The sequence below is a fragment of the Amblyraja radiata genome, chromosome 17 (genome assembly GCF_010909765.2).
Source record: "Amblyraja radiata isolate CabotCenter1 chromosome 17, sAmbRad1.1.pri, whole genome shotgun sequence".
Lineage (NCBI taxonomy): Eukaryota > Metazoa > Chordata > Chondrichthyes > Rajiformes > Rajidae > Amblyraja > Amblyraja radiata.
In genome coordinates, this window is record NC_045972.1 from 16,494,548 (window position 1) to 16,522,540 (window position 27,993).

General features: G+C 43.5%; 1 protein-coding gene across 1 annotated transcript; it reads right to left on the bottom strand.

Annotated features, from left to right (window-relative positions):
• Positions 1-112: 112 nt before the first annotated feature.
• Positions 113-27,993, bottom strand: cotl1 (coactosin like F-actin binding protein 1). The gene is made up of 4 exons (XM_033035791.1): positions 27,660-27,993; positions 27,489-27,571; positions 25,600-25,757; positions 113-595 (listed from the first exon to the last, which is right to left on the bottom strand). Exons 1-4 carry the CDS (start codon positions 27,734-27,736, stop codon positions 485-487), a joined length of 429 nt encoding a protein of 142 aa, XP_032891682.1. The 5' UTR covers positions 27,737-27,993; the 3' UTR covers positions 113-484.

Consider the following 27,993-nt stretch of genomic DNA (forward strand, 5'->3'; position numbering starts at 1 on the left):
AGTGCTGCAGCAACTATCAGTTGAACATAGAGACAATTCTCAAGAGCACATTATTCATGAGTGAAGTTGGAAGGCCACTAAAAGTAGCTCCAGAAAAAAACCAAAACACAAATTCCATTTTTGAAAAAAAAACATTTATTGAGAATGCTTCATTATCATCAGTCACCCACAACCACTACAAACTCTTTTTTTTTCCAGAACAAAGCCTTGGGAATCTTGCATAGAAAAGTTGAAACAATATAATAATTCTCTTCCTGGGACGATTTGAAAAGACTCAATCACAATTTAAACAACAGAAATTGATAAGCTTTTGACTGGGCCTGAAGGCTCTTACATGCACCTCTGAACTAATTTAAGGAGGGCATTCACGATGCTGCATGAGTACAAGTCCCTTGGGGTTGCTGTGGTTGGAGGTGCAGCTATGTGGTCATCCCATTTTCTCCATACCCTAGAGCAAAGCAGCAGATGGTAAGTTGCTCATATTTCATTCAAGTTGAGCATCGTAATTGGCGCCTCCAGTTTTCTCTAGTTCCTGTTTGATGTATTCCTCAGCCAATTCTTGTTCCTCGCAGATGACAAACTCCTTCGCAAAATTCTACGACAAAAAAAAACACTTTGCATTAGTTTCTTAAGACCTATTCTTGACCCTTCCCTGCTCTCCATCAAAGTGGAAAAATAAAGCATTTCTAAATGATGCTTACAAGTTCATTAGCAGCAAAGTTCACAAAGTTTACAAAAAGCCCATCAATGTTGAAGAATCCCGAGGGAGATTAATTGGTGTTTACCAAGAACTCCAAAAACACATACAATACCGAAAGAAAGAACTGCAGATGCTGGTTAATACACTAAACGACACAAAGTGCCATTGTAACTCAGGGGATTAGGCAGCATCTCTGGAGAACAAGGATAGGTTGGTTGTATAATGTGTAGGAAGGAACTGCAGATGCTGGTTTACACTGAAAATAAACACAAAATGCTGGATGTAACTCAGCGAGACAGGCAGCATCTCTAGATAGAAGGAATGAATGAAGTTTCGGGTCGAGACCCATCTTCAGGCCGAGAAGGCTCTCGACCCGAAACGTCACCAATCCTTCTATCCAGAGATGCTGCCTACCCCGCAGAGTTACTCCAGCATTTTGTCGATCTTCATGGATAGGTGACGTTTCAGGTCGGAACCCTTCTTCAGACTTAGACATTGAATAATGATACAAGCAGAAAACAAGGAAGAAAATTGCATCTTGAAAATGTGGACATTCTTTGAACACCACCATCTGTAATATCTGATTATAAAGGATGTACATACGCAGTTATGTCGTTTAGAGCAAATTTTGTTTAAAAATCTGAATTACCGGCAATGTTTTATTGCATTTTGATCACTCCACTAGAGGCCTCAAGCTATTATGGCAAGTGGAACTTGGGTTTCAAACCAAGGTCTCATTAATTGTTTATCCACTGAGCAATCCATCTAGAACTTTCTCGTGCAATGTTTGCACTCCAGTTTGACATGGCTAGTCTTTGTACCATAATGCTGTCTGCTCCCATGGCAACCCATGTTAATTTCCAGTATTTTCTTCCATTTCCAAATTCTAACATCCTTTTAAGGAAGCAGGATTAAAAGCTCTTTCTCTGCAATGATTTCTCTCACCCACCATTTAAAACAAATTTATTTACTCTTATAATCAACTCATTTGATCGGTACTTCTACTACAGGTAACATCAGCGTCCCGATGCCCGAATTAATGGCCAAATATTTGTGCGTGCAATTGGGCAGAATTTTTTTAATTCTCAACACAAGAACAATTCACAAACTTAAAAATTAAGCTGATTTTTATCCCTTCCAGGACCGGGTGTAGTGGGGGTGTCGCATTCAAGATGAAACAATTAAAGCTGTCTGTATGGAATTTGTACTTTCTACCTGTGACCACGTGGATTTTCTCCGGGTGCTCTGGTTTCCCACGACATTCCAAAGACGTGTAGGTTTGTAGGTTAATTGGTTTTGGTTAGAATTGTACAGGATAGTGCTGGTGTACGGGGATGGCTGGTGGTGCAGACTCGGTGGGCTGAAGGACCCGTTCCGTGCTGAAAACTAAACTATAATGCTTCTAAACTAAACATAAATCTAACCTACAATGGTACACTGTGAAGGGACATTCTGTAATGATGTACAAACCGAGCTTATGGAAGATGGAAAGCAAGTGTCCTTTTAAAAAGTAAACAGTATATTGGTCTGGGGTCAATGCCATATCCCAATAGAAGACCCACAGTTTGTCAATCACTCGAATACCAATTCAAATGTTCAAACATACACCTATAATGTACAAGGTATAATCTCAAAGTTACAAAAGATGGAACACACACAAGTAGGCATCCCAAACATCTTGCGCAGTTTCTGCATATTCATTGTAATGCAGTGATGAACCACGTGCATACTGTTTAAACACTTACCCTCCCATTCATTATACCAACAGTCCTTTCATTCTGTACGAGGAGCAAGGACCCCAATACATGTAATGAGCATTTGATAGCCCGAAAAGTCCTCAACATGATTTTTCAACAACCCTCAATAGTTCACTTTGTATCCAAATCAGGTACGAATACAGTAAACCCGGAGAGGTGGCAGTGGAGGGGAGAGCGGAGGAAAAAAAGAGGCTAATTAGCCTAAGCAACAGCCGACAGGATGGAGCAGCAGCTGGTGAGAGGGGAGGGAGCCCGATGGTGACTGAGCACGTTCCATCGTTGGTGCAGCCCAAAGAAAGAACCGCCGGCCGAGGGTACATCATAAGCCACAAAGACAGCAGTGTCAACCGGACTGGTGAAGCTGGTGAAGAAGGCCTCATTGGTGCATCTTGCATCAGTAGGTTTATCCACTATAACCAAAATCGGTTATAAAGGGGTTAGTTGAAACAAGGATATACTGTATTGACCTCTTGATTCTCTGCTACAGCGAGACATCAAAATAACAGACCAATGCTATGCAAAATCGAAAGCCCCGTACAATTTGCTGAAATACTTGGTCACTACAAAGATTCTATAACCAATATTACATTGCACCAAGCAATCTTCATTGAACATGTCCATGATGAATTGAGAAGCCAAATTAATCCCGAAATACAATTAAAATAGTCTGCATTAAAATAAGGATTCCCAAATGTATTGCGATGAGTAGACTAAACAAGTGTTTTTCTACTTCATGTAGAAGTCTTTTGCCAATTAGTTTGTACTCAGTGTTCTGGATAACACTACAAATGGCAAATCTATGTGAAATACTAAGAGAATCAGTGAGTGCATTTTCTGCATTTAGTGAAGCCGAGGCTTTTACAAATTCAGTCCATCTGTTTTAGACTAATTCATTACAGCTTACAAAAGTGGTATTGTAAGTGTTAGAATGGTTTCATTTTGTTAGCTGATGCTTGACATTCATGTTAATTTACTCTGCACACTGTACACAGATTGTTCCCAAAAGCTTTTTGCTGAATTCTTTCCTAATACAATACTCAGTTCACAACCAAGTTGCAAGAAACACGTTTGATTACTGGACGTAGTCATTTATTTTACAAATGAATAGTGCTCATTTGAGCAAAAAAACAAAGTGCTAGAGGAACTCAGCGGGTCGAGCAGTGTATGTGGAAGGAATAGACAAGACAACGTTTCGGGTTGGGACCCTTCTTCACATTGACTGGACTGGGGGGTGGGGGAAAAGGGGAGGAGGAAAGCTGGCAAAGCAAAGTGGGGGTGGGACGAAGTCTGCAAGTTACAAATGGCGAGGGGGGGGGGGAGGAAGATAGAGGGTAACAAGCAAATGGGTGGAGTAAGTGACAACGGCTAGACAAAGGGGTGTCAGATAAGAGCAAAATGTAAACATAGAAACATAGAAAATAGATGCAGGAGTCGGCCATTCGGCCCTTTGAGCCTGTACCTCCATTCAATATGATCATGGCTGATCATCCAACTCACTATCCTGTACCTTCATTCCCTCCATACCCCCTGATCCCTTTAGCCACAAGGGCCACATCTAACTCCCTCTTAAATATAGCCAATGAACTGGCCTCAACTACTTTCTGTGGCAGAGAATTCCAGAGATTCACCACTCTGTGTGAAAAATGTTTTTCTCATCTCGGTCCTAAAAGATGTCCCCCTTATCCTTAAACTGTGACCCCTTGTTCTGGACTTCCCCAACATCGGGTACAATCTTCCTGCATCTAGCCTGTCCAACCCCTTAAGAATTTTGTAAGTTTCTATAAGATCCTTATAAGTAAAGTTAGAGAGGGGTATGGGTGGGAGGGAAAAGAGGAAGGATAAAGGGAACAGTGGGAGGCAAAGATGGGAGGTGAGCTTACAAAGTTAGGTGTAGGAGCAGGGTGGTGGTTGGGGGTTACTTGAAATGGGAGAATTCAATGTTAATAGTGTCGGGTTGTAAACCATTGTGTGTTGCCTCCTTGTTTGTGACAAGGACACAAAAGGTCAGTATGGAACAAGGAAGGAAGGAGCAGCAAGCGTTAGTGAGATGTCGCCTAGTCTACGTTTGGTCTCACCAATGTAAAGGAGACTACATCAAGTGCATTGACTGCAGTATAAGAGGTTGGAAGACGCATATTTGACTCTTTTCAGAACAGTGCCTTATTCCAAATGGGTACATTCAATCCAATGGTATGCACACTGAATTCACCAATTTCAACAAACACTTTCCCTCCCCATAACCCCTCACTTTCCCCATACCCCCTCTCCACCACCCGATAGGCACATTTTTCTCTCATCATGTTCTACCATCCAGGCACCTTGCTCTTTTCCCCTCCCTTAAACTCATCTCCCATCCTCGTTAATTTCCCTCTTATCCCCGCCTTTCTCAACCATCTAGTCACCTTCCACCCATATCCCTCACAGGGGCTTTATATTTCACTCCTTTCCTTATCCCAATATCCTTTTGTCTCCTTTTGACCTCCAGTATTTGTTACATAATCACCACCCCCCTGACCTGTATACTCCTATCACTTGCCCACCTTTCTTCCCCCTACTCCAACCTGAAGAAGGGTCTCAGCTTGAAAAGTCATCTGTCCATTACCTTCACACATGCTGCCTGACCTGCTGAATTCCCCCATAACTTTGTGTTTCCCCTCAAGATTTCAGCCTCTATGGTTCCTTGCATCTCCATTGTCATACAGCAGGGAAAATAGGCCCTTCAACCCAACCAAGCTGCCCCATCTAAACTACTCACATTTGCCAACATTTGGCCCATCTCTGAAAATTGCCCAACGCATCAACGGTTCCTCGCTCCCCTCCATTGAGTCCGTCCAAAGCAAGCGTTGTCTGCGAAGGGCGCTCAGCATCGCCAAGGACTGCTCTCACCCCAACCATGGACTGTTTACCCTCCTACCATCCGGGAGGCGCTACAGGTCTCTCCGTTGCCGGACCAGCAGGTCCAGGAACAGCTTCTTCCCTGCGGCTGTCACACTACTCAACAATGTACCTCAGTGACTGCCAATCACCCCCCCCCGGACATTCCTCCCACAGGAAAAACACTATGCCTGTATACATGTAAATAGTTTTATTTATTGAAATCATATTCTATGTCGCTCTTCCAGGGAGATGCTAACTGCATTTCGTTGACTCTGTACTGTACACTGACAATGACAATTAAAGTTGAATCTGAATCTGAATCTCTCTCAACCCAAAGATGGCCCATCTCTCTCAACATGTACCTGTCCAAGTGTCTTTTAAATGTTATTATTGTGTTATTATTGTACCTGCCTCCTTTTGCAGCCCATCCCATGTACTCACCATCCTCAGTGATAAGGTTTCCCTGCAAGTGCCAATTAAATAATTCCCATCTCATTTTAAACCCATGCCTTCTCATTCTTAAATCCTCTACTCTGGGTAAAAGACTGTGCATCCACTCTGGCAAATCTCCTTACAATTTGTTTCATTGTTTACCCCCAGCTGTAAAAAGATAACATTATTTTAATTAAATCAGTGCTTCCACACCTCAAAAAATATTTTTCCCCTGAAATAGAATCCCAAATTTCCTGGAATTTTATGGTATTTCCTGAAATTTTCAAACATGCTTCCTGCGTGCTATTTGTTGTTGTTTTTCTTTCGCGGGCACACATTAACAACACAAAGAGGAACAAGGCAAAACAGATCTATGTACCTACACTGTAGCTGCCTGCTCCTGTAGCTCAATTGTACAATGTTATGCAAGGCATTATGCACATATATGATGTAGCCTGCATGGTATGCATATTGTGTGTTCAGTGCAGTGTGCACCTGGAATACAGTGTCACAAAGAAGTCAATACAACAATCAATCAAATTATTTATTTGTCACATGCACTAATTAAAGTACAGTGAAATGCGAGTTACCATACAGCCTCAAACTAAACTACTGGGTTGTGTCACCTCCATCCCTCTCCCCCTTTCCCCATCTCCTCCCTATCCCTCAACCATCTCTCTCCCTCTGTTCCCTCCCCCCTCTCACTCTCCTCCCCCCTCTCTATCCCTCCCTCCTCCCTCTCTATCCCCCCCCCTCCCTCTCTATCCCCCCCCTCTCTATCCCACCCCCCTCCCCTTCTCTCACCTCCCTCGCAGCTTTGGAGGGCCTGTGGCGGGGGGGGGGGGGAGAGAGGGAGGGATAGAGAGGGAGGAGGGGAAGGGGAGGAGACCACCGCTGGCAGCGGACCCACTCGCCAGGCTGACCGGCGGCGAGGCTCCGACGCCACGGATGGAGGTGATGGACCGGGCAGGCAGACACCGCGGGCCCGGAGAAGCTTGACACCACTGATTTTTTTTTAAAAAGGACCCCCCTCCCCCAACGCAATATTCCACGGCCCCAATCACCCAGACGAGGCATTGAGGCGATGAATGACTGTGTGTAGTGAAAATGGTGGTGATCTCATCCCGCCCGGGCCCTCTGTGCACGCGCGGGTAGACTGTGTCATTTTGCATCCCTACCGTGTCACCGGCCTCCCCAACATGCACAGGCGCGGATGGTCGCAAATATTTTTTTCCCACCCAAATCATCCCGCGAGCCGGATTTCCCGAAATTATTTCATTTCCCTAAAATGACCCGAAGACAGCCAGAATTGCCCGAATTTCGGGTCATTTCCTTCAAAGTGGAAACACTGAAGACCTGGAAAAGTGTTCTGGCAATTAAGAGTGGCAACACTGGTGTGGTGTTAGCATTTAAATATATTTTAAATTTATACACAGGATGCAGACTTCAATAACATAGCCAATATTTAAAGCTCTTTGCTAAAAGCCCAAGAAGATAGCGAGCTTCCTCCTTGTCCTTCTGCAGTCTTACTGAAGGCAAGACCACAGTAAATGCAAGATTTTGAACAGATGACAATGGAGGAATCTATTTTTAAGACACGTTGCAAAATATACATAATGGAAATCTTTGTTCTAAAAAGAGAAACAGCATGGCAACAGGCCCGTCGGCCCATTAAGTCCATGCTATTCTTTGATCACCCACACACTAGTACGGTTATCTCACTTTGTCATCCGACATACACGAGGGGCAGTTGAGAGGCCAATTAACCTACACATCTTTGGGACATGGGAGGAAACCAAGAGCACCTGAAAGAAACTCACGCAGTCACAGGGAGAATGTGCAAACTTCACACAGACAGCACCAAAGGTCAGAATCAAACCTAGATCTCTGGCACTGCACAGCAGCAGCTTTACCAGATACGTTACAGTTCCTAATCTTTTCTCACCATCACCTGCAATACTATTAAAAATTAATTACACTGGTAGATTAATAGTTATTTAGTTACTGGAGTAGCCATGCAGGGCCTGGATTGTTAATCCAACGACAGCTGGAGAGAATAGTAAATACAATAATAATAGAATATTTTTTAAATGAATTAGAAATAAAGCTAATCTTAATGACAAGGCACCATACAATGACAACCCAGCTCTTCCTTCGGGGAAAAAAAAAACCTCCCAGCTTTACCCAGACTGGCCAGAGTGTTCCCCAGACCCACTCGAGTGGTAGAATCGTAACTGGCTCCACAAATCAGGGTCAGTTAGGGGTGGACAATAAACAGAAAATGGGCAAATTTAAACTGCGCCCTCGCCAGAATGCTCATTAATTATTTTGCAATTAAGATTTTACCTCGAAAGAAAAACAAAATATGCAATTCTCGAGAGATTTGGTATGCAACAGAAACCAAGCCCATAATGTTTTGATTCCAATACAGAGAAACATCCCCAATAACAAAACTGGAACCACATTTTACAGAGAACACCAATCTGATTGCATTGAGCTTTCAAGTGATATCAACTACTAATTACTAACCACCACAGAAATTACGTTTTGTCATCTAAAAATGGGCATATTTGTCCAGATCTTTCAACACAATAATCATGTGCACGTCACACAATATCTCATTAAATAGGTGGATGCGTTAATTTGGCTGTGAGATTCCAATTGACATGCAATTCAAACTTCTGAAGAAGGGTTCTGACCCAAATGTCACCTATTCCTTTCCTCCAGAGATGCATTTCTGAGCCATTGAGTTACTCCAACATGTTGTGTCTATCTGCAGTATAAATCAGCATCTGCAGTTCCTTCCTACACAATTCAAACTTCAACAAGTTTAAGAATCAGAGCCAGGAAGTTGGCCTTACAGCCTCTCTAGACTATTCCATCATTCAATGAGATGACCAAATCCATTCTTCAGCTTTGCTGCTAAGTGCCAGTCAGAGAACAGTGAGCACTGTTGGCGAATGTGTTCATAGTCTAAGCCATCAAGCAAAATGTAGCAGGATATTGCGGGACCACCTGTGTTTGAATAGAGAAAACCTCAGCATGAGGGCATGTCTCCCTCCTCCAATCATCACACTCAATCATCATGTTCCGCCCCCATTGCCTGCTGACCGACGTCTCTCTCGTCCAATCGGCGCCCTCGATCAGCTGTCCCACCCCCACTGTCTCGTGGAAAGCGGAGATTTCACCGTGTTTTAAAATCCGGATTACAAAAAAATTGGGGGATCGTCCCCCACCTCTCAAAACAGAGGGGGGACACCTGGCCCCCCCTCCGGGATTTCCGCCCCTGCTCCTCGGATTCTCTCGGGTAACCCGAGCTGAAGCGCGATCGTACTGTTTTTTTCTCCAGCAGCTTCAATCCAGAGCCCTGGGGGGGGCAGAGCTGGGCGCAGCAGACGGCCGGCCAAGTGCTTGTCCACTGCGAGACGGGAGGTGACAAAATGACAGTCGGGGGGGGGGGGGGGGGGGTTTACAGTAACTCGTCATCGGCTTTAATCCAGAGGCTCGGGGGGGGGGGGGGACCACTGATGATCGAAAGGAGCCATTTTGACATCAGCTCGTTAGAAAAATGTCACCGTTAACGCGTCGGGTTTTCTAGATGTGAAACGCAATCAAACACACAAATAAATACGGATGACACAGACGACATAAACATCCAAGATCAGAGTTTTATAATAATAGATGTATGTTCCCTGAGTAATTTTAACATAAATTACATTTCCTATAAGAAGGAAATGTTACTCTGCCTGTAATCTTCAAATGACGATCATGAAGCAAATTTAAACTTGGAAACCATAACAGATGCAGTTTGCAAACTACAGTTTAAAGATACAGCATGGAACCAGCCCTTAGGCCCACGCCAACCATCAATCACCCATTCACACTAGTTCTATGTTATTCCACTTTCTCATCCACACCCTGCGCACTCGTCAGGGGCGGAAAACCCGGGGGGGGGGGGGGGGGGGTCCAGAGGGAACATGTCCCCTCCATGTTTTGAGAGGTGGGGGACATCCCCCCCCAAGTTTTTGTAATCCGGATTTTAAAATCCGGTGAAATCTCTGCTTTTCGCGAGACAGTGGGGGTGGGACTGATGATCGAGGGCGCCGTTTGGAGGAGAGCGACGCCGGTCAGCAGGCAATGGGGGCGGGACATGATTCAGCGCGATGATTTGAGGAGGGAGGAATGGTGGGGGGGGGTTGGACTGAGGAAAGAGTGCGGTGATTGGAGGATGGAGATGTGGCACAGACCTGGATCGATCCCGGCCGGGTCTCCGGCGCTGTCCTGTCCCCTCCCGAGTACCCCCCCCCCCCCACCCCCCGCGGGTGGCCAGAGAGGTCGGCAGCAAAGATCCTCCGCTATAGGGTCTTTTGTCGGCAGTCAGACGGGCCAGCGCAGAGAAACAGCGCTAAACCCAGCTACCTCTGCCTGTCCCGCCAGGTGAGCTTACAACCCTTCCTGGACTTGCGGGATATATGGCCAGCGCGGAGAAGCAGCGCTGGTATCCCGTCAGTCCAGACAGGGCTGCAGTTAACCCGGTGAGACACGCAGAGTAGAGCTGCATTTCGCGCTGGATTGAGCCTGTGTGTGTGTGTGTGTGTGTGTGTGTGTGCGCGCATGCGCACGTGGCCACCATGTGCCCCCGTCCCCTCCATGTTTTGATAGCGAGTTCCGCTCTTGGCACTCGTAGCCTTTTACAGAGGCTAATTAACCAACAGACCTACACATCTTTGGGATGTGGCAAAAGCTCCTGGTGGAAACACACACAACCACAGGGAAGACAAGCAAACTCCACACAGTCAGCCAGAGGTCAGGATTGAACCTGGGTCTCTGGTGCTCTGAGGTAGCAGCTATCGGTTGTACTGCTGTGCACTACTGTTGTTGATGGACGGTTAACAGTGAGGCAGATAAAGATGTTCTTCCCACCAAATGTATGCCTCCCCCCCTCTCTTTGTGACAATCATCCCACAAATTCCAAAAGATGCCACAGGTCCAATTTATTCTTTCCATATTCCAATAGCTTTTCAGATATGTTTAAGAGAGAAATGCAGATGCTGGTTAAATCTAAGGTAGACACAAAATGCTCGAGTAACTCAGCAGGTGAGGCAGCATCTAGGGAAAGAAGGAATTGGCGATGTTTCGGGTCATCTGAAGAATGGTCTCGACCCAAAACGTCGCCAATTCCTTCTCTGCATAGATGCTGCCTCAACCGCTGAGTTACTCTAGCATTTTGGGTCTACCCAAGCTTTTCAGATATGCAAGCCTAGCAACTGCTCACCATCTAGAGTTATCAAAACATGCATTTGTCCAACAAGATTAGCAAGAGAAACCAAATTAGTTCAAATGGACTTTGAAAAATTAAGCATGCAAATTAGTGTCAAATGGCGGTCATAAGAGAAGTGCAGTCAGAAATGCCCAACGAATGCCACATTCTGGTGAACCAAAGTTAAACAAAATTCTTCTAATAAAGAAATCTGGAATTTATTTTTACAAATAAAAGCTTCTCTCACTGGACCCTTTCAAAGTGGCAATATCACCAAAGATTCCAAACCAACACAAATAACAGGCTTGTGCCAAAAAAATTTTTTCTCCGGTCCTGACTTTCAAATCCGAACATCAAGTTATCACTGGATAAGACCCATTCACAAACCTTTCAGAATGCTGATAAGCCTACAGCTTACAGTTTTGTTGCACTAATGTTCAAAATATCACTGTATCAGATGGTTTAGGGTCTTCGAACAGGTCAAAAGATCAAGATGGTACAATGAAAGGGGAGTTCATGTCAATCAAATCAAATTGTTATAGGTGTAATCGCAAAGAAGGGTTCAGAAACAGAAAGGCAACAACGTTGATTGCTTGAGCAAAATCAAAGAATGGCGCAGCAGAGAGTTGATCTCCCATGAGGAAGGTACACTATGTCTTCAATGGCGACTAAAGGTTAAAGCTACAGAAATTATTAGTGTACAAATGCATTATTGCACTTCACCACATCAGCAATTCTATAAAATATCTTATTACATACTACTTGCAGTGTACATACTTATTTGGTGTTTGTTCAGTTTTGATAATCCTTTCAAAAATAACAACTTCTGGATGATACTGAGCTTTGAAGAAGTTTCTCATGCCAGACAGTTTCAGGCCAAGCACAAAAGGGCTCACTACAGAAATCAGGCTGAAGTCTTTCAATGTAAAGATCTGTTCCCTGGATTTTGAAATGGTACACAAGATCATCGAGGAAAACATTTAATGTAAACTCTTTAAATGCTCGTATCCATGGTATATCAGGACCCAGAGGAGCAATAGAGGAGGATAGAGATAATACATCAAGGTGCACAATATCGCAGACTCTAACCCAAGTTAAAGATTCAACCTATTTTTCACGAGAAACTATAATCACTTTTAAAGACAAATCTTTGCAAAAAACTAATTATTCTGAATTTATAATCTCCTTCCAGAAGGATACATTTACAGTAAAAACTTATTGGCAAATGCTTATAAAATGGATTATGAGAAAATATCAGACAGTGTATCAAATGGCTACTTAATTGTGATACCATAAGCAACCTGAATCTCAAAAAAGTCAATCAAGTTTTAAAAAAATGAAAAATTGCTGTCCAATTGGAAGGGAAGTGGGGTGAGAGATTGCAACCTTCACGTGGTCCGCCCCATTTCGACAAATGCAATCAACCCGGTGTGCACAATCAAATAAGATCAAATAGAACAAGTTGGCCTACAACTTTAGGCTGTGCACGCCATATGCAAGAAGAAGAAGGAAGGGAAATAATGTTTAAGAAGGAACTGCAGATGCTGGAAAATCGAAGGTAGACAAAAATGCTGGAGAAACTCAGCGGGTGCAGCAGCATCTATGGAGCGAAGGAAATAGGCAAAGTTTCGGGCCGAAACTGTTCTTCAGACTGATGTGAGGGTGGGGGGGGGGCGGGAAGAAGAAAGGAAGAGGAGGAGCCAGAGGGCTGAGTGAGAGCTGAGAAGGGGAGGAGACAGTGAGAACTACCTCCATTCTGTTGATGCCCAGTGCACTCAAGGCTTTGTAGAGCGATTACCCTGCAAAACCTCTGCAGCCAACCTCGATGGGCATACACCTTGCCTTCCAGCCCTGCTTACAGCCAGGCACGGAAATCGCTATCAAAACATGGGGGGGACCGGGGGATCACAATTTCTTGGCGGCCGCACGCGCACACACACACGAGGCTTTTGAGGCTTCAACCGTGGGCCCTAGGGACGGTAATTAGTGACGGGTGCCGGCAGTCGCCAAAAAAATTGTGTAAGGCCCACAGCCAGCGCGGAGAAGCCGTGCTAAATGCAGCTCAACTCTGCCTGTCTTGCCGGGTTAACCTACAGCCCTGCCTGCACTGACGGGACAACAGCCTGGAGCGGTGGAGCTAGCTCTGCTTCACTGCGCTGGCTGTAAACCTGGGCCTTCGTTGACAGGCAGAGTTGAACTGGGTTTAGCGCTGCTTCTCTGTGCTGGCTGTGGGCCTGGGGGCACCGCGCCCATCTGACTCCCAACGTCTCTGGCCACCCCCGGGCATGGGGGGGGGGGGGGGCGTGGGCACTCGGGTGGGGATGGGGATGGTCCAGTGGCAATTTGGCAGCGATTGTAGTGCCGGACACCCGGGATCGATCCTGGCTGCGGATGAGGTGCAGGTCTGTGTCCAGGGCTGCCGAGAGTGTTTTTCGCTTGTGACCCATGACCTGGTCATGCAATTGAAGCTCCACTCTAAGATCTTTGCTCCACCAGGACGTCTCCCTCCTCCAATCACCGCGCTCTATCCTCAGTCCCAGCCCCCTCTTCTGCCTCTGACCGACACCTCTCTCCTCAAATCATCGCGCTGAATCATCATGGTCCCCCCTCCCCATTGCCTGCTGACCAACGTCTCTCTCGTCCAATCGGTGCACTCCCTCAATCAGCAGTCTCACCCCCACTGTCAAAAGATGGGGGGACCGTCCCCCACCTCTCAAAACAGGGGGGGTACGTGTCCCCCCTGGGATTTCTGCCCCTGCTTACAGCAGTCTATGACCAGCTCTTTGTACTTGGACTTCTTCCTCTCGTGGGCCTCCTCCAGGCGGTCCTCCCACGGCACTGTCAGTTCCAACAAGACAATGTTTTTGGTCGCCTCTGAGATCAGGAGGATGTCTGGCCTCAGGGTGGTCGTGGCAATGTGCTGTGGGAACTTCAGCTGTTTCACCAGGTCTACAGAAAGCTCCAGTCCTGCGCAGTCACCAGGATTCCTGATGGATTCCTGGCTGCTGTGGTTCTTGGCAGCTACACTCCGGCCTTCATGAAGGTGATCATCTGGGTGGTGGGGCTTGCTCGTCTGCAGCTGCTGAATCCCACGCTGATGGCTTCTGCAATGGGTTTAAGAACCTGGTCGTGATGCCAGATGTACCGGCCCTGCCCAAGAGCCTTTGGGCAGCAACTCAGGATGTGTTCCAACGTCCCCTTGCCTGAGCATTGCGGGCAATCTGGAGATTCCACTTTGCCCCAGATGAAGAGGTTCGATGGGCTGGGCAAGACATTGTACACCGTCTGGACCAGGAACTTGATGCGCTGTGGTTCAGCCTGCCAGAGCTCAGTCCCTGTGACCTTTTGGTCCATGGCCTGCTCCCACCTTGTCCAAGCCCCCTGCTGCCTCAAGCCAACCGCTCTGGTAGACCTCTCCTCCTCCACCGCTGCCCTCACTTCCTGCTGGACCAGCCTGCACCTCTCCTTCCCCTTGGCCTTGTCAAACTGGGGAGTTCAGAAGATTCCCAGACCAGCTCTTCCCCGAGAGACTGCTCCCACCAGGACTCTGTGGCATATCTGAGACTCAGTTTGCAGCACGGCTTCGCCAGCTCTCCACTTCCTTTCAGTTTTCACCTCCACCCCTGACTGAGCCACCTTGGGGTCGCTGGAGTCCCTGTAGAGCATCACCTCTCTGGCCCGAGTCATCTTAAACTCCTCATCCTGTGACTTCAGGGGCAGCTGGAGCTTGGTGTTACCCAAAACAGGTCCAAAGAAAGCAGTGACATTTACAAGTTGATCGGTAAACAACCATTTTCCCCCAGGTGTTGCTTCAAAGGTTGAACATGAATCTTTAAACAATCAACTGGTATAATATAGTATGATCTTGAACTGCATGATCAATGGAATGAATAGTATTCCCTAAAGCATGAATATATATTTAGACATGTCCAAAAGCATAATATTTGCTTAAAGAAAGCATAATTGGACAAAGGACATTTCCCCACCACCATGGATAATAGGTACAAAAGCACCAGTACAAATTCTCGAAGGAGCAGATCTTTCTGCAGATCGAAAGTCCAAATAATTTCACACTATTTTTAGTTCACTATACAATTTCTCTAATTTCACAAGATTCTATTTTTAGAATAACCATTTGCAAGAAATCTTATTGGCTTCCCAAAAGGTTGCCCTCAATTGTGAGGAAATAACTTTACTTGGAATTATCTCTGCCTCAGTGGTCATCACAGGGCATCTCTCATGATGGAGAAATTAAAATACATCTAACCCTCCTGAATTCAAACTAAACTGGTTATAATTACATAGCTCTTGCCTCATTTTTCACCTCCAAACTGGGATATTTTAACCTCCATCCAGTCACCCAGAGCTTGAGCCATTAAAATGTACAGGCAACACACGGCACCTGTCCCACTTATTTTAAGACTTGAGCAATTTTCACCTTAGCCAATAGTCTAATCTATTTAAGGTAGTTCTGAGTTTGAGATTGTATCCTCAACTGATTTATTAATAATTACAAAGCATCTTGATTGAGCTTTATCTTGAGGGAGAGATTGCTATCTTGAGAATCTCTCCATGACCCAAGACAGCATTTGTGCTCCACTTACTCTTAACGGCAAAATACAGCTATAATCATTTTCCTTTCCCACCCCCCCTCCCCAATAATCTTCAAATCTCCAATTTTCTCATCCCCCCCACCCACAAATACTGCATCATACTCATTGTTATATTACCACTTATCCACATTAACATGTTTAAAATCTTTTCATAATCCATTTCATTTTCTACACAAGCCCGCAAACTTGCATTATTCTGGCCTTAAATAAATTTACAGCTTCTGTATGATTTAATACAAAATAAAATGAAACTTTAAGACTGACTCATATCTGCACCCAGAAGGGTTGACTGGTTTCAAGGGGTTTGTTTTCCCTGTCAGCGAATTGTTTTGGCACAATTAAATTGATGACAGCATCTTTTCTTCCATAAGTTGAATGAAACAACTTACTAGCTGTTGCTACTCGCTGAAGAGCAAGAAAGCCTGGAATAAAACATGATGTATCAATTCCCCTGGTTTTCACAGAGAAGCCAGGAAATAGCTTAATAGCCACATGACCAATATCTGATGGAATTTTATGATGGAGTTGCAAGTAAAATTGAGATCTGCAAACAATGTCTGATTACTATAAAATTAAACAACTATCTTTTGAATATGTTCATGTTGCTGGCTTTAAGCCTATAAAACAGCATGAACATAAAGTAAATGCATTAAATAATCTAAACATTCAATTGCTTTCTGGCACATAATCTGTCAAACTGAAGTTTATCAAATATATATTTGAGGATTTAAATAGGAAACAGATGATAGTGTGGTTGAGAGATGGCATTTCCTTCATCAGAAAAAATGTCTTGCCCAATAATAATACAAAAATAAACTGAAGGCATTCTCCAAATAGCAAAAGCTGCTTTTCTCCCAAAGGTCTCAAGTCAAGTCAAGTGTAGCATCTTTGGTTTAGATATCCTTGGATTTGCAAATATCTGTACAATTTGGACGAGCACAAATAACAAATTGTAGAAAGATAAAGGATGTCCCATAGCCCTTCTCAGCCAGGCAATTAATTTTGGAATTCCGGTTGCAATATAAGCAAGTGTTGTAATCAATGAGAAAACAGGTACTAATGAGAAAATTATCCAAATGTATATCTAGATATTCACTGAAGTTAATGAAATGAGCTTCAGATGCCAAGCAGAATGTCCCATTACTATTTTGCACAAGTAGCATCATGGACAAGATGCATTTCTAGCCAGATACAAGGAACCGCAGTTGCTGGAATCCTCAGCAAAACACAATGTGCTGGAGGGATTCAGTGGGACAAGCAGCATATTAAGAGGAAATGGACAGACAGTGTTTCAACAAAGCAAACAGAGATAAAGTGTAGTCAGAGACAGTAGGACTGGTTGAAAAACTGGGAAGGAGGGGGGGGAGGGGGGGGGGGAGATGGGATGGAGTGAGAGGGAAAGCAAGGGTTACTTGGAGTTAGAGAAGTCAATGTTCATACTGCTGGGGAGTAAGCTGCCCAAGCAAAATATGAGGTGCTGTTCCCTACAAAGACTATTCCCTATTCCCAATACCTCCGTCTACACGGTATCTGTGCCCAAGATCAGGTGTTCCATTAGGTCATCCGAGATGTCCTCATTCTTTAGGGAACGGCGGTTCCACTCGTCCATTGTAGACGAGGTCCTCACTAGGGCCTCCTTGATATCCCGCAGCTCTGCTCTTACACTCACTCCCCCATTCGGAACGGGGGCAGAGTCCCCCTTGTCCTCATCTTCCACCCCACACAGCACATAATCCTCTGATATTTTCGCCACCTCCAACAAGATCCCATCACTAACCACATCTTCCCTTCTCCACCTTCCCCAGAGACCGTTCCCTCCGCAACTCCCTGGTCAACTCGTCCCTACCCACCTAAACCACCTGCTCCCCAGGTACTTACCCCTGCAACCGCTGGAGATGCAACACTCATCCCTATACCTCCCCCATCGACTCCATCCGAGGACCCCAACAGTCGTTTCAGGTGAGGCAGAGGTTCACTTGCACCTCCTCCAACCACATTTACTGCATCCACTGTTCCAGGTGTCAACTCCTATACACCGGAGAGACCAAGCGCAGGCTCGGCGATCATTTCACTGAACACCTCCGCTCAGTCCGCCTAACCTCCTCCCCTAAACACTAAATAATAAACACTTTAACTCCCCCTCCCATTCCCACACTGACCTTTCTGTCCTGTCGGAGTGAGGCCCAGTGCAAACTGGAGGAACAGCATGTCATATTTCGTTTGGGTAGCTCACACCCCAGCCGTATGAACATTGACTTCTCTAACTTCAAATAGCCCTTGCTCTCCCTCTCTCTCTCCATACCCTCCCCCTTCCCAGTTCTCTGACCCGTCTTACTGTCTCTGACTACTAAAGGAATCAAGGGATATGGGGTAAAAGCAGGAATGAGGTACTGAAGAGAAACGATGAGTGAAATGTAAACCCAGTACACTTACTCAGGATATAGGTGGATGGGGACAGGAGCAAAGAGGGATAAAATGGAAATAGGTATTTCTAGGCAAGTATGTTTTCCCTCGAGGCATACAGTAACAAAAAATTCAAGGAAGGTTAACTTGAAGAACCTTTGTACCAACCTGTCCTCTATGTCGTGGCAGTCCCGGCACTCATTAAAGTGGGAGCGGAGGGGAACAAAAGTGAGGCTTCTGTTGAGGACAGACCGTTCCGTATCCAGTGTGAAGACCAATGTACTAAAAGCCTACTTAAACATCCAATCTACCTGTGATACCACTTTCAAGGAACAATGCACCTGCAATCTTAGATCCCTCTGCTCTACAACACTTCCCAGAGCCCTGCCATTCACTGTGAAAGTCCTGCCCTGGTTATGACTTCCTAACACTTCTTACTCGTCTACATTAAGCTCTGTGAACCATTGCTCAGCCCACTTGCCCAGCCGATCAAGTTCTTGCTGTAACTTTTGATAAACATCTTTACTATCAATGATGACACCCGTCGAAACCAGTCTTCAGATCCTGTGCAAATGTCAAGAAAAATTCCTATTTCTGAACTGCAACTCCATTGCAAATTTTATAGAAACATAAAATTCTTAAAGGATTGGACAGGCTAGATGCAGGAAAAATGTTCCCCATGTTGGGGGGAGTTCAGAACCAGGGGTCGCAGTTTATGAGTAAGGAGTAGGCCATTTAGGACTGAAATGAGGAAAAACTTTTTCACCCAGAGTTGTGAATCTGTGGAATTCTCTGCCACAGAAGGCAGCGGAGGCCAAGTCGCTGGATGTTTTCAAGAGGGAGTTACCTTTAGCACTTAGGGCTAAAGGAATCAAGGGATATGGGGTAAAAGCAGGAATGAGGTACTGATTTTAGATGATCAGCCATGATCATATTGAATGGTGGTACTGGTTCGAAGGGCCGAATGGCCTACTCCTGCACCTATTTTTCTATGTTTCTAAACTTCATCTACATTCTGTTTCAAACTCAATGCAACAACCTCCACATGGTTAGATTTCTAAAGTGCAAAAGTGGAGTCTGGAAAGACCTACTTACAGTAATTCTTAAGGGATCTATCAAATAAGATTGAGGATTGAACATGAACATGTTAAAAGCATCAAATTAAAATATTAATTCAAACTTGTTTCTAGGCTCAAGTTTTACCCTGGAGACTCAAACACCGATGTTGTAAATTTTGCATGGATACTCCAGAATCAAGACATTTCTTTTTAACACATCTATCCCAATGCACACCCGGCCTACATCATTCTAAGTCTCCTCAAACATGAGGCTACCCAAAACACTGCACCAAAATCACAAGTTTCACCAACCCCATTTACCCTTCCGTGCTTGTAACTTCCAATTATTTTAAAATGTTCATCAATTTCTCTGCAGCCTCCCTTTTTATTTCAGCAATCCTTTTAATCAATAACCTTTCAGATACCTCTGCTCCCCAAAGCATCTCAAATATATCCATTCCACCTAGGCAGCCATACCTGCTATGGCCAGAAAAAAATCAGGAAATCCCACTTTACGCGAGAGGGCGTGCTTTACATCTCGTTCCTCATTTAAAATACAACCTTAAAATCTGGATTAACTTTTCAATATATTGTCATCAGCCTTAATATCATATTCCTGTAAAAGGTCTTCGGATGGTTTACAAAGCTAAAGGCATTGTGTTAGTACAAAGCCCATCATTGCAAAACACAACACCTACTACAAACTCTTGTTAAGAGTCCACACAGCACAGAAGTATAGGGGGGTTGCACGTAAGGTCACTGGGTCAGAGGGCTTGACGCACGGAGCCGCTCAATCCATCTGGAAGACATCCGTCACTTCCGGTATATGCTGTTAATGCAAGAAACGCGTACTTTCCTACCTGTTAAAAACCGCCAAAATGTTGGATTTTTACGCTGAAAAAAATTGTGGAAGTCGGGGTAAGTGTACTGGGTAAGACATGTACCCAACTTTAGAATTCCAAACGTGAAGCGAAATGAAGGTAAAGAGAAGCGAGAGTTGAAGGGACAACAGCAGCTAAAGTGCTTGGTAAACATTGGCTGTGAAGATATCGTAATTGAAAATATTGGGAATTATCGCATTTGCTCACTGCATTTCATCAACTAAGGCATTATTTGTGTTTTTTCTTGATTCCTTTGGTATCTAAAAAGTCTCAGAAGTGATAAATCTGGCTGTAATTTTTTTAAATCGCCCATGGTCCACAAGTGTGTTTTTACATACAAAATGAAAACGCATCTGAAGAAAAATTTACAGCCAGATTGATCACTTCTGAGACTTTTTAGATACCAAAGGAATCAAGAAAAAACACAAATAATGCCTTAATTGATGAAATGCAGTGAGCAAACGGCCAATGTTCGCTAAGCACTCTGTCTGTTGTTGTCCCTTCAGCTCTCACTTTTATCTACCGTCATTTCTCCTCACTTTTGGAATTCTGAAGTAGGCTAAATGTCTCATACGCTCATCCCGATTTCCATAATTATTTACAGCGCAAAAATTGACATTTTCGGCGGGTTTTAATGGGCCCGCTACGCTGGAAACAATGGTAAGTGCCTACCTGCAGTACATCGCATGTAATCCATTTGGAGTAGCGTAGCAACAGTACGGGTCATGGGTCGTGACCCGACTGCCGTGAAACCTCCCTATAGACATCTCAAACACTGATGTTGTAAAATATGCATGGATATTCAACAATCGAATTTTTCTTTTCTGACCTCGATAATTTGAGGCTCATCCTTGAAAAGGCAGAGCAAGAAGAAAACAAATCAGAATTTGCAGAATCTGGATTTGGAATGGGTGGGGCATTACCAATTGATGGTAAACTGAATGACAGCACTGTTTCTCTGTTGCACAATGCCCCTTGGCAACATAATTCCCACAAGGACAAGGATCTTACATAGTTACATAGAGTTACATAGAAAATAGGTGCAAGAGGCCATTCGGCTCTTCGAGCCAGCACCGCCATTCATTGTGATCATAGCTGATCGTCCCCAATCAATAACCCGTGCCTGCCTTCTCCCCATATCCCTTGATTCCACTAGCCCCTAGAGCTCTATCTAACTCTCTCTTAAATCCATCCAGTGACTTGGCCTCCACTGCCCTTTGTGGTAGGGAATTCCACAAATTCACAACTCTCTGGGTGAAAAAGTTTTTTCTCACCTCAGTCTTAAATGGCTTCCCCTTTATTCTAAGACTGTGGCCCCTGGTTCTGGACTCGCTCAACATTGGGAACATTTTTCCTGCATCTAACTTGTCCAGTCCTTTTATAATTTTATATGTTTCTATAACATTCCCCCCTCGTCCTTCTAAACTCCAGTGTATACAAGCCTAGTCTTTTCAATCTTTCCTCATATGACAGTCCCGCCATCCCAAGGATCAAATCTCGTGGACCTACGCTCCTCTTCACATGTACATCTTTTGACCCTACCACTAGATCCAAAAGATGTTGGACAAGTAATCTGGTCTAATATAGGATGAGCAGACATATTATAACTAAATATTGTGAAGACAACAGTCACGAGTCTTCATTCCTCATTCACAGAATTAATTAGTCTCCCTGCATCCAGTATGCAAGATATCATTCCACCATCCCATTAAAAAGCATTTAGCTCTTCTGGAACGCAATACACAAGAGTAATATTGCACATGGACCACCAAGAAATCTTTTCTTCCTTTGTCCGAGTTCATCAAAGTTGATTGCTACATTCAAGGACTTCCTAATAGCACCGATGTTCATTGTTTTATAAACTGAACCACTACTGTCTTGCCCAGTTGCAGATTTGTGCAAATGTATTTCCACAGTACAGTGAGACAGGTAGATCCAAGATATTGGCGTGTAGGAAGGAACTGCAGATGCTGGTTTAAAACAAATATAGACACAAAAAGCTGGAGTAACTCAACAGGTCAGGCAGCATCTCTGGAGAAACCCTTCTTCAGATGAGAGACAAGATCAAGATTGTGATCTTGTTCTTCTCAGAGTTGGTAGGCAAGTTTTTACTGTTGAATCAAACTTGGCAAGTTGCTGCATTGAAGAGTGTATATTGGCATAATGTGGTTCCAACACAAAGAGAATGGAAGCTTTAAGTATTGATGAACCATCAGTTCACCAGGCTCGTTTGTTGGAACTGGACTCATCCAGACAAGTTTAGGTATTCCACCATAATCTTTCTTGCATCTCGCAGATATGGAAAGGATTAAGGTTGGTTGCCCAGAATATCCTGCTATTACTGCCCCAAATATTTTTTATGACTAACTTCCCGATCAGGACCTGGATAGGAAATTCAATACTATTAGTAGCAGAGAGGGGCAAATAGAAACGCTATCGGAAAACTACACTGCATGACACAAATTTACTTATCAATTAATGAAAAACATCTAATTCCTGTGTATGCAAGCAAAGACGGAATTACCCAAGAAGTAGCAAATGGAACTGAACAGTGCATGATCGGTTCACTTGCATGTGAGCTGGTAACTGGCCATATTGAACATGTCATGCCCTGCAGCCAAACCATACTTGAACAATATTGTGCTTCATTGATCATTTAGCTGTACTAACCTTGGCGTGTAACCTTGGCATTTCTATAATCTGTACTGTCAGGATTTTCTTTAAAGATCTCAATTCTTGGTATCTTGCAACAAATTAGCTGGACAAAAATCTATGAATACAGCAATGATAAAGGCACCAATAGGAAATGGAGAAGATGGATAATTGCTGTTAATGGCTTAAAATGATTGCCAACTTCAAAAAAAAAAGTCATCAATTTTACATTCGGCCACTTAATGCTCGCTAATGAATGAATCAGACCCAAGAAATATGGGTTGGCCTTGGGGGGGGGGGGGGGGGGAAGAGAAAGAGGTTGGGCGAAATGACAAAGCATGTCTTCAAGCAGTTCCATTGACACCAGCCCAGATCAAAAGGGAGAGACTCCTTAAAAAAAGAACAAAATACCCATATTTATAAACTTTTCAGTCTTTGGAAGAAGGCTTTGACTTATCCAGAGTGGCCTGGCAGTAAATAAAACTAGATCTAGCCATTCTTAAAATCAGGCCCAAGCTGTCATTAACATAAAGCTATTGCTCTGGAGATTATTCAAAGTGCAAAAGCTGGAGTTTACAGTAAGCCAAGTAAAAAAAATAATTCAAATTTCAGTTTAAGGAAATATAATTTTTGCAAAAATGAAAGTTTGTTTTCATAATCATACGTTATTAGCCAAGTATGCTTTGCAACATACAAGGAATTTGATATAATAGTCATACCAATAAAAAGCTACAAGACACACAAAATACATTTTAACATAAACATCCACCACAGTGACTCCTGCACATTCCTCACTGTGATGGAAGGCGAGAAAAAAAAAAAGTTCAATTCCTCCCTTCTTTGTTCTCCCGCGGTCGAGGGCCTCGAGCCTTCCATTGATGGGACTATCTTGGCTCCCATAGCCAGCCCTCCACGTCGGGGCGATCAAGCGCCTGCATCGGGGGGGGGGGGGGGAGGGATCTCAGTTCCCCCGTGCCGGGCGATCGGACCTCAGGTGGGGGCTGGTTGAACCTCCTGCGACCCGAGCTTTCCGACATCAGTCACTACCCGAGACATTGTATTCTAAATGGTGTGATTGGATTTTGTTCAAAAACATTATCTTATTTGTACCAGTACGGAAGAAATGATTGTATTGTACATCTCCTTTTGAGAAGTTTTCAGATTAACTAATGCAAGACATAGATTTTTAAGACTACATTAATTCTTTGCATCAGGCAGACGGTTTTCCTCAAAACACTTGTACTTTTAGTGAGCTTGCTTCATAGTTGTTTAAAAAAAAAAAATTTTTACCATAGTGCAATGGCAGACAAGGCAACAACAATTCTAATTATAGTACAATGACTAGAAACCGACTGTTCATTATTTTTCCCCATGGCATGCTATCCAGCACAAGGGAGCAAGTTTTGATTCATTGGAGACAGACGACTAATGGAAAGTGCTGTTCTCTTATGTGTTCGTACAAGTTTCAGATGAAAGCCAATTTAAAAATTTCATCTGCAAAATCCATCAAGAATAAACCTGACATAATTAGGACTTAACTCACAAATGCCACCGATAATGATTCATTTGTGAAATTTATAGGCCAGATAATATATTTTTTTAATACACATAATAGTATTGTGTTTACAGGTCTATGATGCTGCTGCAAGTAAGAATTTCATTGTTCCATCGTTGGCTCATATGACAATTAAATACCCTTGACTCTAATTTTAAATGGCCCGTTGAGTCAATGCTGATTCAAACTAAATTTATTGTAATGCTATTCCCAAGAGAATCCCATCAACACTGTATTCCCCTCCACCAGATTTAACCTCTCACCCACCCACATGGGATAATTTACAGTGGGTAGTTCACACACCTTTGGATGTGTATGGAATCCCATGCAATTAAAGAGAGAACGTGTAAACTCCACACAGTCAGCAGAAGTCATGATTGAACCCAGGTTGCTCAAAATATACAGCAACTGCTCTACCAGATGTGCCAATGTGTCACTCAGCAATTATAATACAGAAGATCCAGGCCACATGTTCAAGCCAAGAAATGATCAGACCTTCTCCTCCCACATTCATACGAAAGGTTACTGAATCAAAGTGAGAGGAAAAGATCAATCTCACTCACTGGACATTGTCAATGTTTGCAAAATTGTACCAAAAACACAAAATCCTGGAAATATTCCATTGATACACTCCAACCTGGAGTTAATCTTTCAAGTCAATACACTTTCATGATAATTACAGCGATAGTCATACAAGCCTCTTGCCCAACTTGTTCATGCCAACCAAGATGCCCCATCAATGCTAGTCCCATTTGCCTGCATTTGGCCCATATCCCTCTAAACCTTTTCAATTTATGTACCTGTCCAAGTATCTTTCAATTCTTCAAAGGAAATGTTAGAAATTAATAATATAATTTGTCACAGAGAAGAATATCAGATATTCACTTTGTTCACTCCATTCTTCCCAAAACCTCAGCACGGACCTCTCTCCCCACTGTTGCTGCCTAAACTGCTGATTCTACATTTTCTGTTTTTGCCTCAGGAATCTGCGTTTTCTTGCTCTTCATTGAAAGAATAATTGGATTGGTCAACATTCATTATACTACCAAAAGGATTTTAAAATGGGCTATATTAATAAATGCACGGTTTAAAGCAACTATACCAAGTACCCACCCCCCATCAGTCTGAAGAAGGGTTTCGGCCCGAAACGTCGCCTATTTCCTTCGCTCCATAGATGCTGCTGCACCCGCTGAGTATCCCCAGCAATTTTGTGTACCTTCAAACTACATACATCGTCCGGGTTGTTCATGAATATGCAATGATTAAAAGCAATGTTGGTGTACATTACTTGGAACGAATGGGCACCATGCCACCATTTGAATAGCTCATGAATAATTTAGGTACAACTGCAGTTGTAAGTATAAGGAAGAAAGATTTAATAAGGATTTAAAATTAAAAAGGTAAAACTTACCTGTACTACTTCCTTTACCAAACTTTTATCGGTACTGACTTTGGCTCTCTGCAGTACAGAAACTCCATCTCCAATCCAAGTAATCAGAGCAAACTTGGCACGTTTGCTCATGGCATCGCCAGTGATGATCCGATGAAACCCAAATAATATGCGGTCATCTGCCAACCAGAATGGCAATAAATTACAATCAGGACAATTTTGAATCTAAACACTCAACTGCAAAGTGAGGTGAGCACTCACAGGAGAATAAATGGGTTAAGAAAATTAAGAAAAGACAAAAGATGCTGGAGTAACTCAGCAGTCAAGGAGCATCCCTGGGGAACATGGACACGTGACATTTTGGGTTGGGACTCTTCCTCGGACCGATTGAGGGGAGGGAGAGAGAAGATAGCCAACAAGACTCTGGACTTTGGTTACATCCATCTCCAATCAATGGGAAATGGTGGCCGATTCTTCCATTTTAAATTTCTCAGCTATTTGCACCATAAAAATACAGCCATGTTCAGTAATGAGTCAATCTCCCCAAAACTCTCACATGATGGCAAGAATGAAAGAGTGGTAGAATGAACACACAAATGGCCATCTACTTTAAAAAGTAGTTTAAAAAATGTATTCTAATGGCATCCAAAGACAGTATTAATATCCGGGCTCACACTATGGTCCAGCTTAGAGAATTTGAAAGAATTCCCCAGAGGAAACTCGCTCTTCACTCATCAATCCCTGTTCAGAATTGGCAGAACATCGCCAGTTGTGGCCACACCTAACAATGACGGATGGAACAAGGAAAGCCATGCAAAACAGGCAAAAAACAGTCGACTTGGAACCAAGCCTATCCATCCAATAAAATACTTTAAACCACAACTTTTTAAGTATCTGAATGCACAAACAACGCGTCTTTGCATAGGCAAATGATGCGGCTTTGTGATTAAAAATTACAATAAGTCTCATTGTCTTCCTCAAACAAACAAAATCCAAGTTCCTTATGGCGACTATTAGATTTTGACTAACGTCTGTTGTCTTGAAACTTAAACTATTGCAGATTGAAAGCCAACCATTTCTGTTGGGATTTGCAAGTGTGAAGTAAAGCGCCCTTTGGAATTGTTTAACATGAATTAGTTGCATGTTACGATTGTAGCAAATTATAGACAAATAGCAAATTATATGCAAAGGGAAAATTAACATGCGGCTGATATTTAGATAGTTGATAATCTTGACATTAGAGAAATAAAAATTGGCAAGTATGAAATTAAAGTCGGCAAATACCGTGCCATTAAAGAAATTAGGCATTTTATGTTACTTTAAAATTGTAACAAAATGTAGCCGAAGAAGGAACAAGATTCAACATCATTTACGCGTTACTAATTAGATGGAACAACTTCTGCCTTTGTGGTGTTAAAGTTCTATTATGTTAAACGTGTCAGTAAATTACAAGTACTGTATTTGCGGTTATAATAAAATTAATCATTTACCAAATCCCCAGCCCGTTTCGTGGATCAGTTAATTTTGCGATGCCATTCGGCAATCGGTGCATAATCTTAGATCTGTCTAAATCGATTAGCTTATTTTTCACGTTAAAATATGTTCACCCATCGACCCCTCTCCAATTTGTGATACCGAGTGCAACCAAGTTAAATTGTTGCAATTTAATGTATCCAGTCCCCCCCACTACCCAAATTAATGTTGCGACAATTAAGAACCATTGGCAAGCTTAACTCGTACAGTGACAGGGAGTGCCCTGAAAAACCATCACATGACGAGGTGGTCTGGGTATACGGGTTTTTGCAGAGCAAGGTAGGTGGGCTATTGACTACCACCCATTCCCTAGGTGTCCCACATATCAATATAAATAACACAAAGCACGTATAATCATAAAAAGCCAGAAACCTTACTTGTGCATTCACGTTTAAAATCATCGTACGATGTGCCTTGAGTGCCAGGAACAATAGTGTGCCGGTCGTATTGAAAAATAACCCTGAAAGAAAGAGAAAAGAAAAAACACTCGAGATAGATATACAGTAGATCTGAATGATATGCTGGCACAATTTGGAGCTGAAACCAACCAATTGACGTCGCTGTTGTCGTCTCGGACCATATTATAAGACTCTCTGCATGCTTCTTTATCAATCTTCGTTGCCATTTGAGCGATGGGTAAATCAGCTAGCGAACTTCTGTGCAATAAATCCCTGATCCGCGAATCAATGGACTAACGGAGGCAAAAAACAGTAATAGCGGTCTGCAGTTGTGATGGTTTTATACGAGCTGTGGCGGCTTCCACTGTCTCCGATAGCAAGTCTCAGACATACGTTAGGGAAGCACCCACTATGAGACTGCAGATAAATGCAAGCCGCTTTAGCGGATGCATTTCAGCCCCTTTTTACCGGCTTTGGGCGTGAT

Excerpts from the sequence above, each read along its gene's own strand:
- cotl1 (XM_033035791.1), bottom strand. The coding sequence starts at position 27,736 with ATGGCAACGAAGATTGATAAAGAAGCATGCAGAGAGTCTTATAATATG. Across the intron at positions 27,572-27,659 it reads GACAACAGCGACGTCAATTG|GGTTATTTTTCAATACGACC; the intron begins GTTGGTTTCAGC and ends TCTTTCTTTCAG. Across the intron at positions 25,758-27,488 it reads TTTTAAACGTGAATGCACAA|ATGACCGCATATTATTTGGG; the intron begins GTAAGGTTTCTG and ends TCTGGTTGGCAG.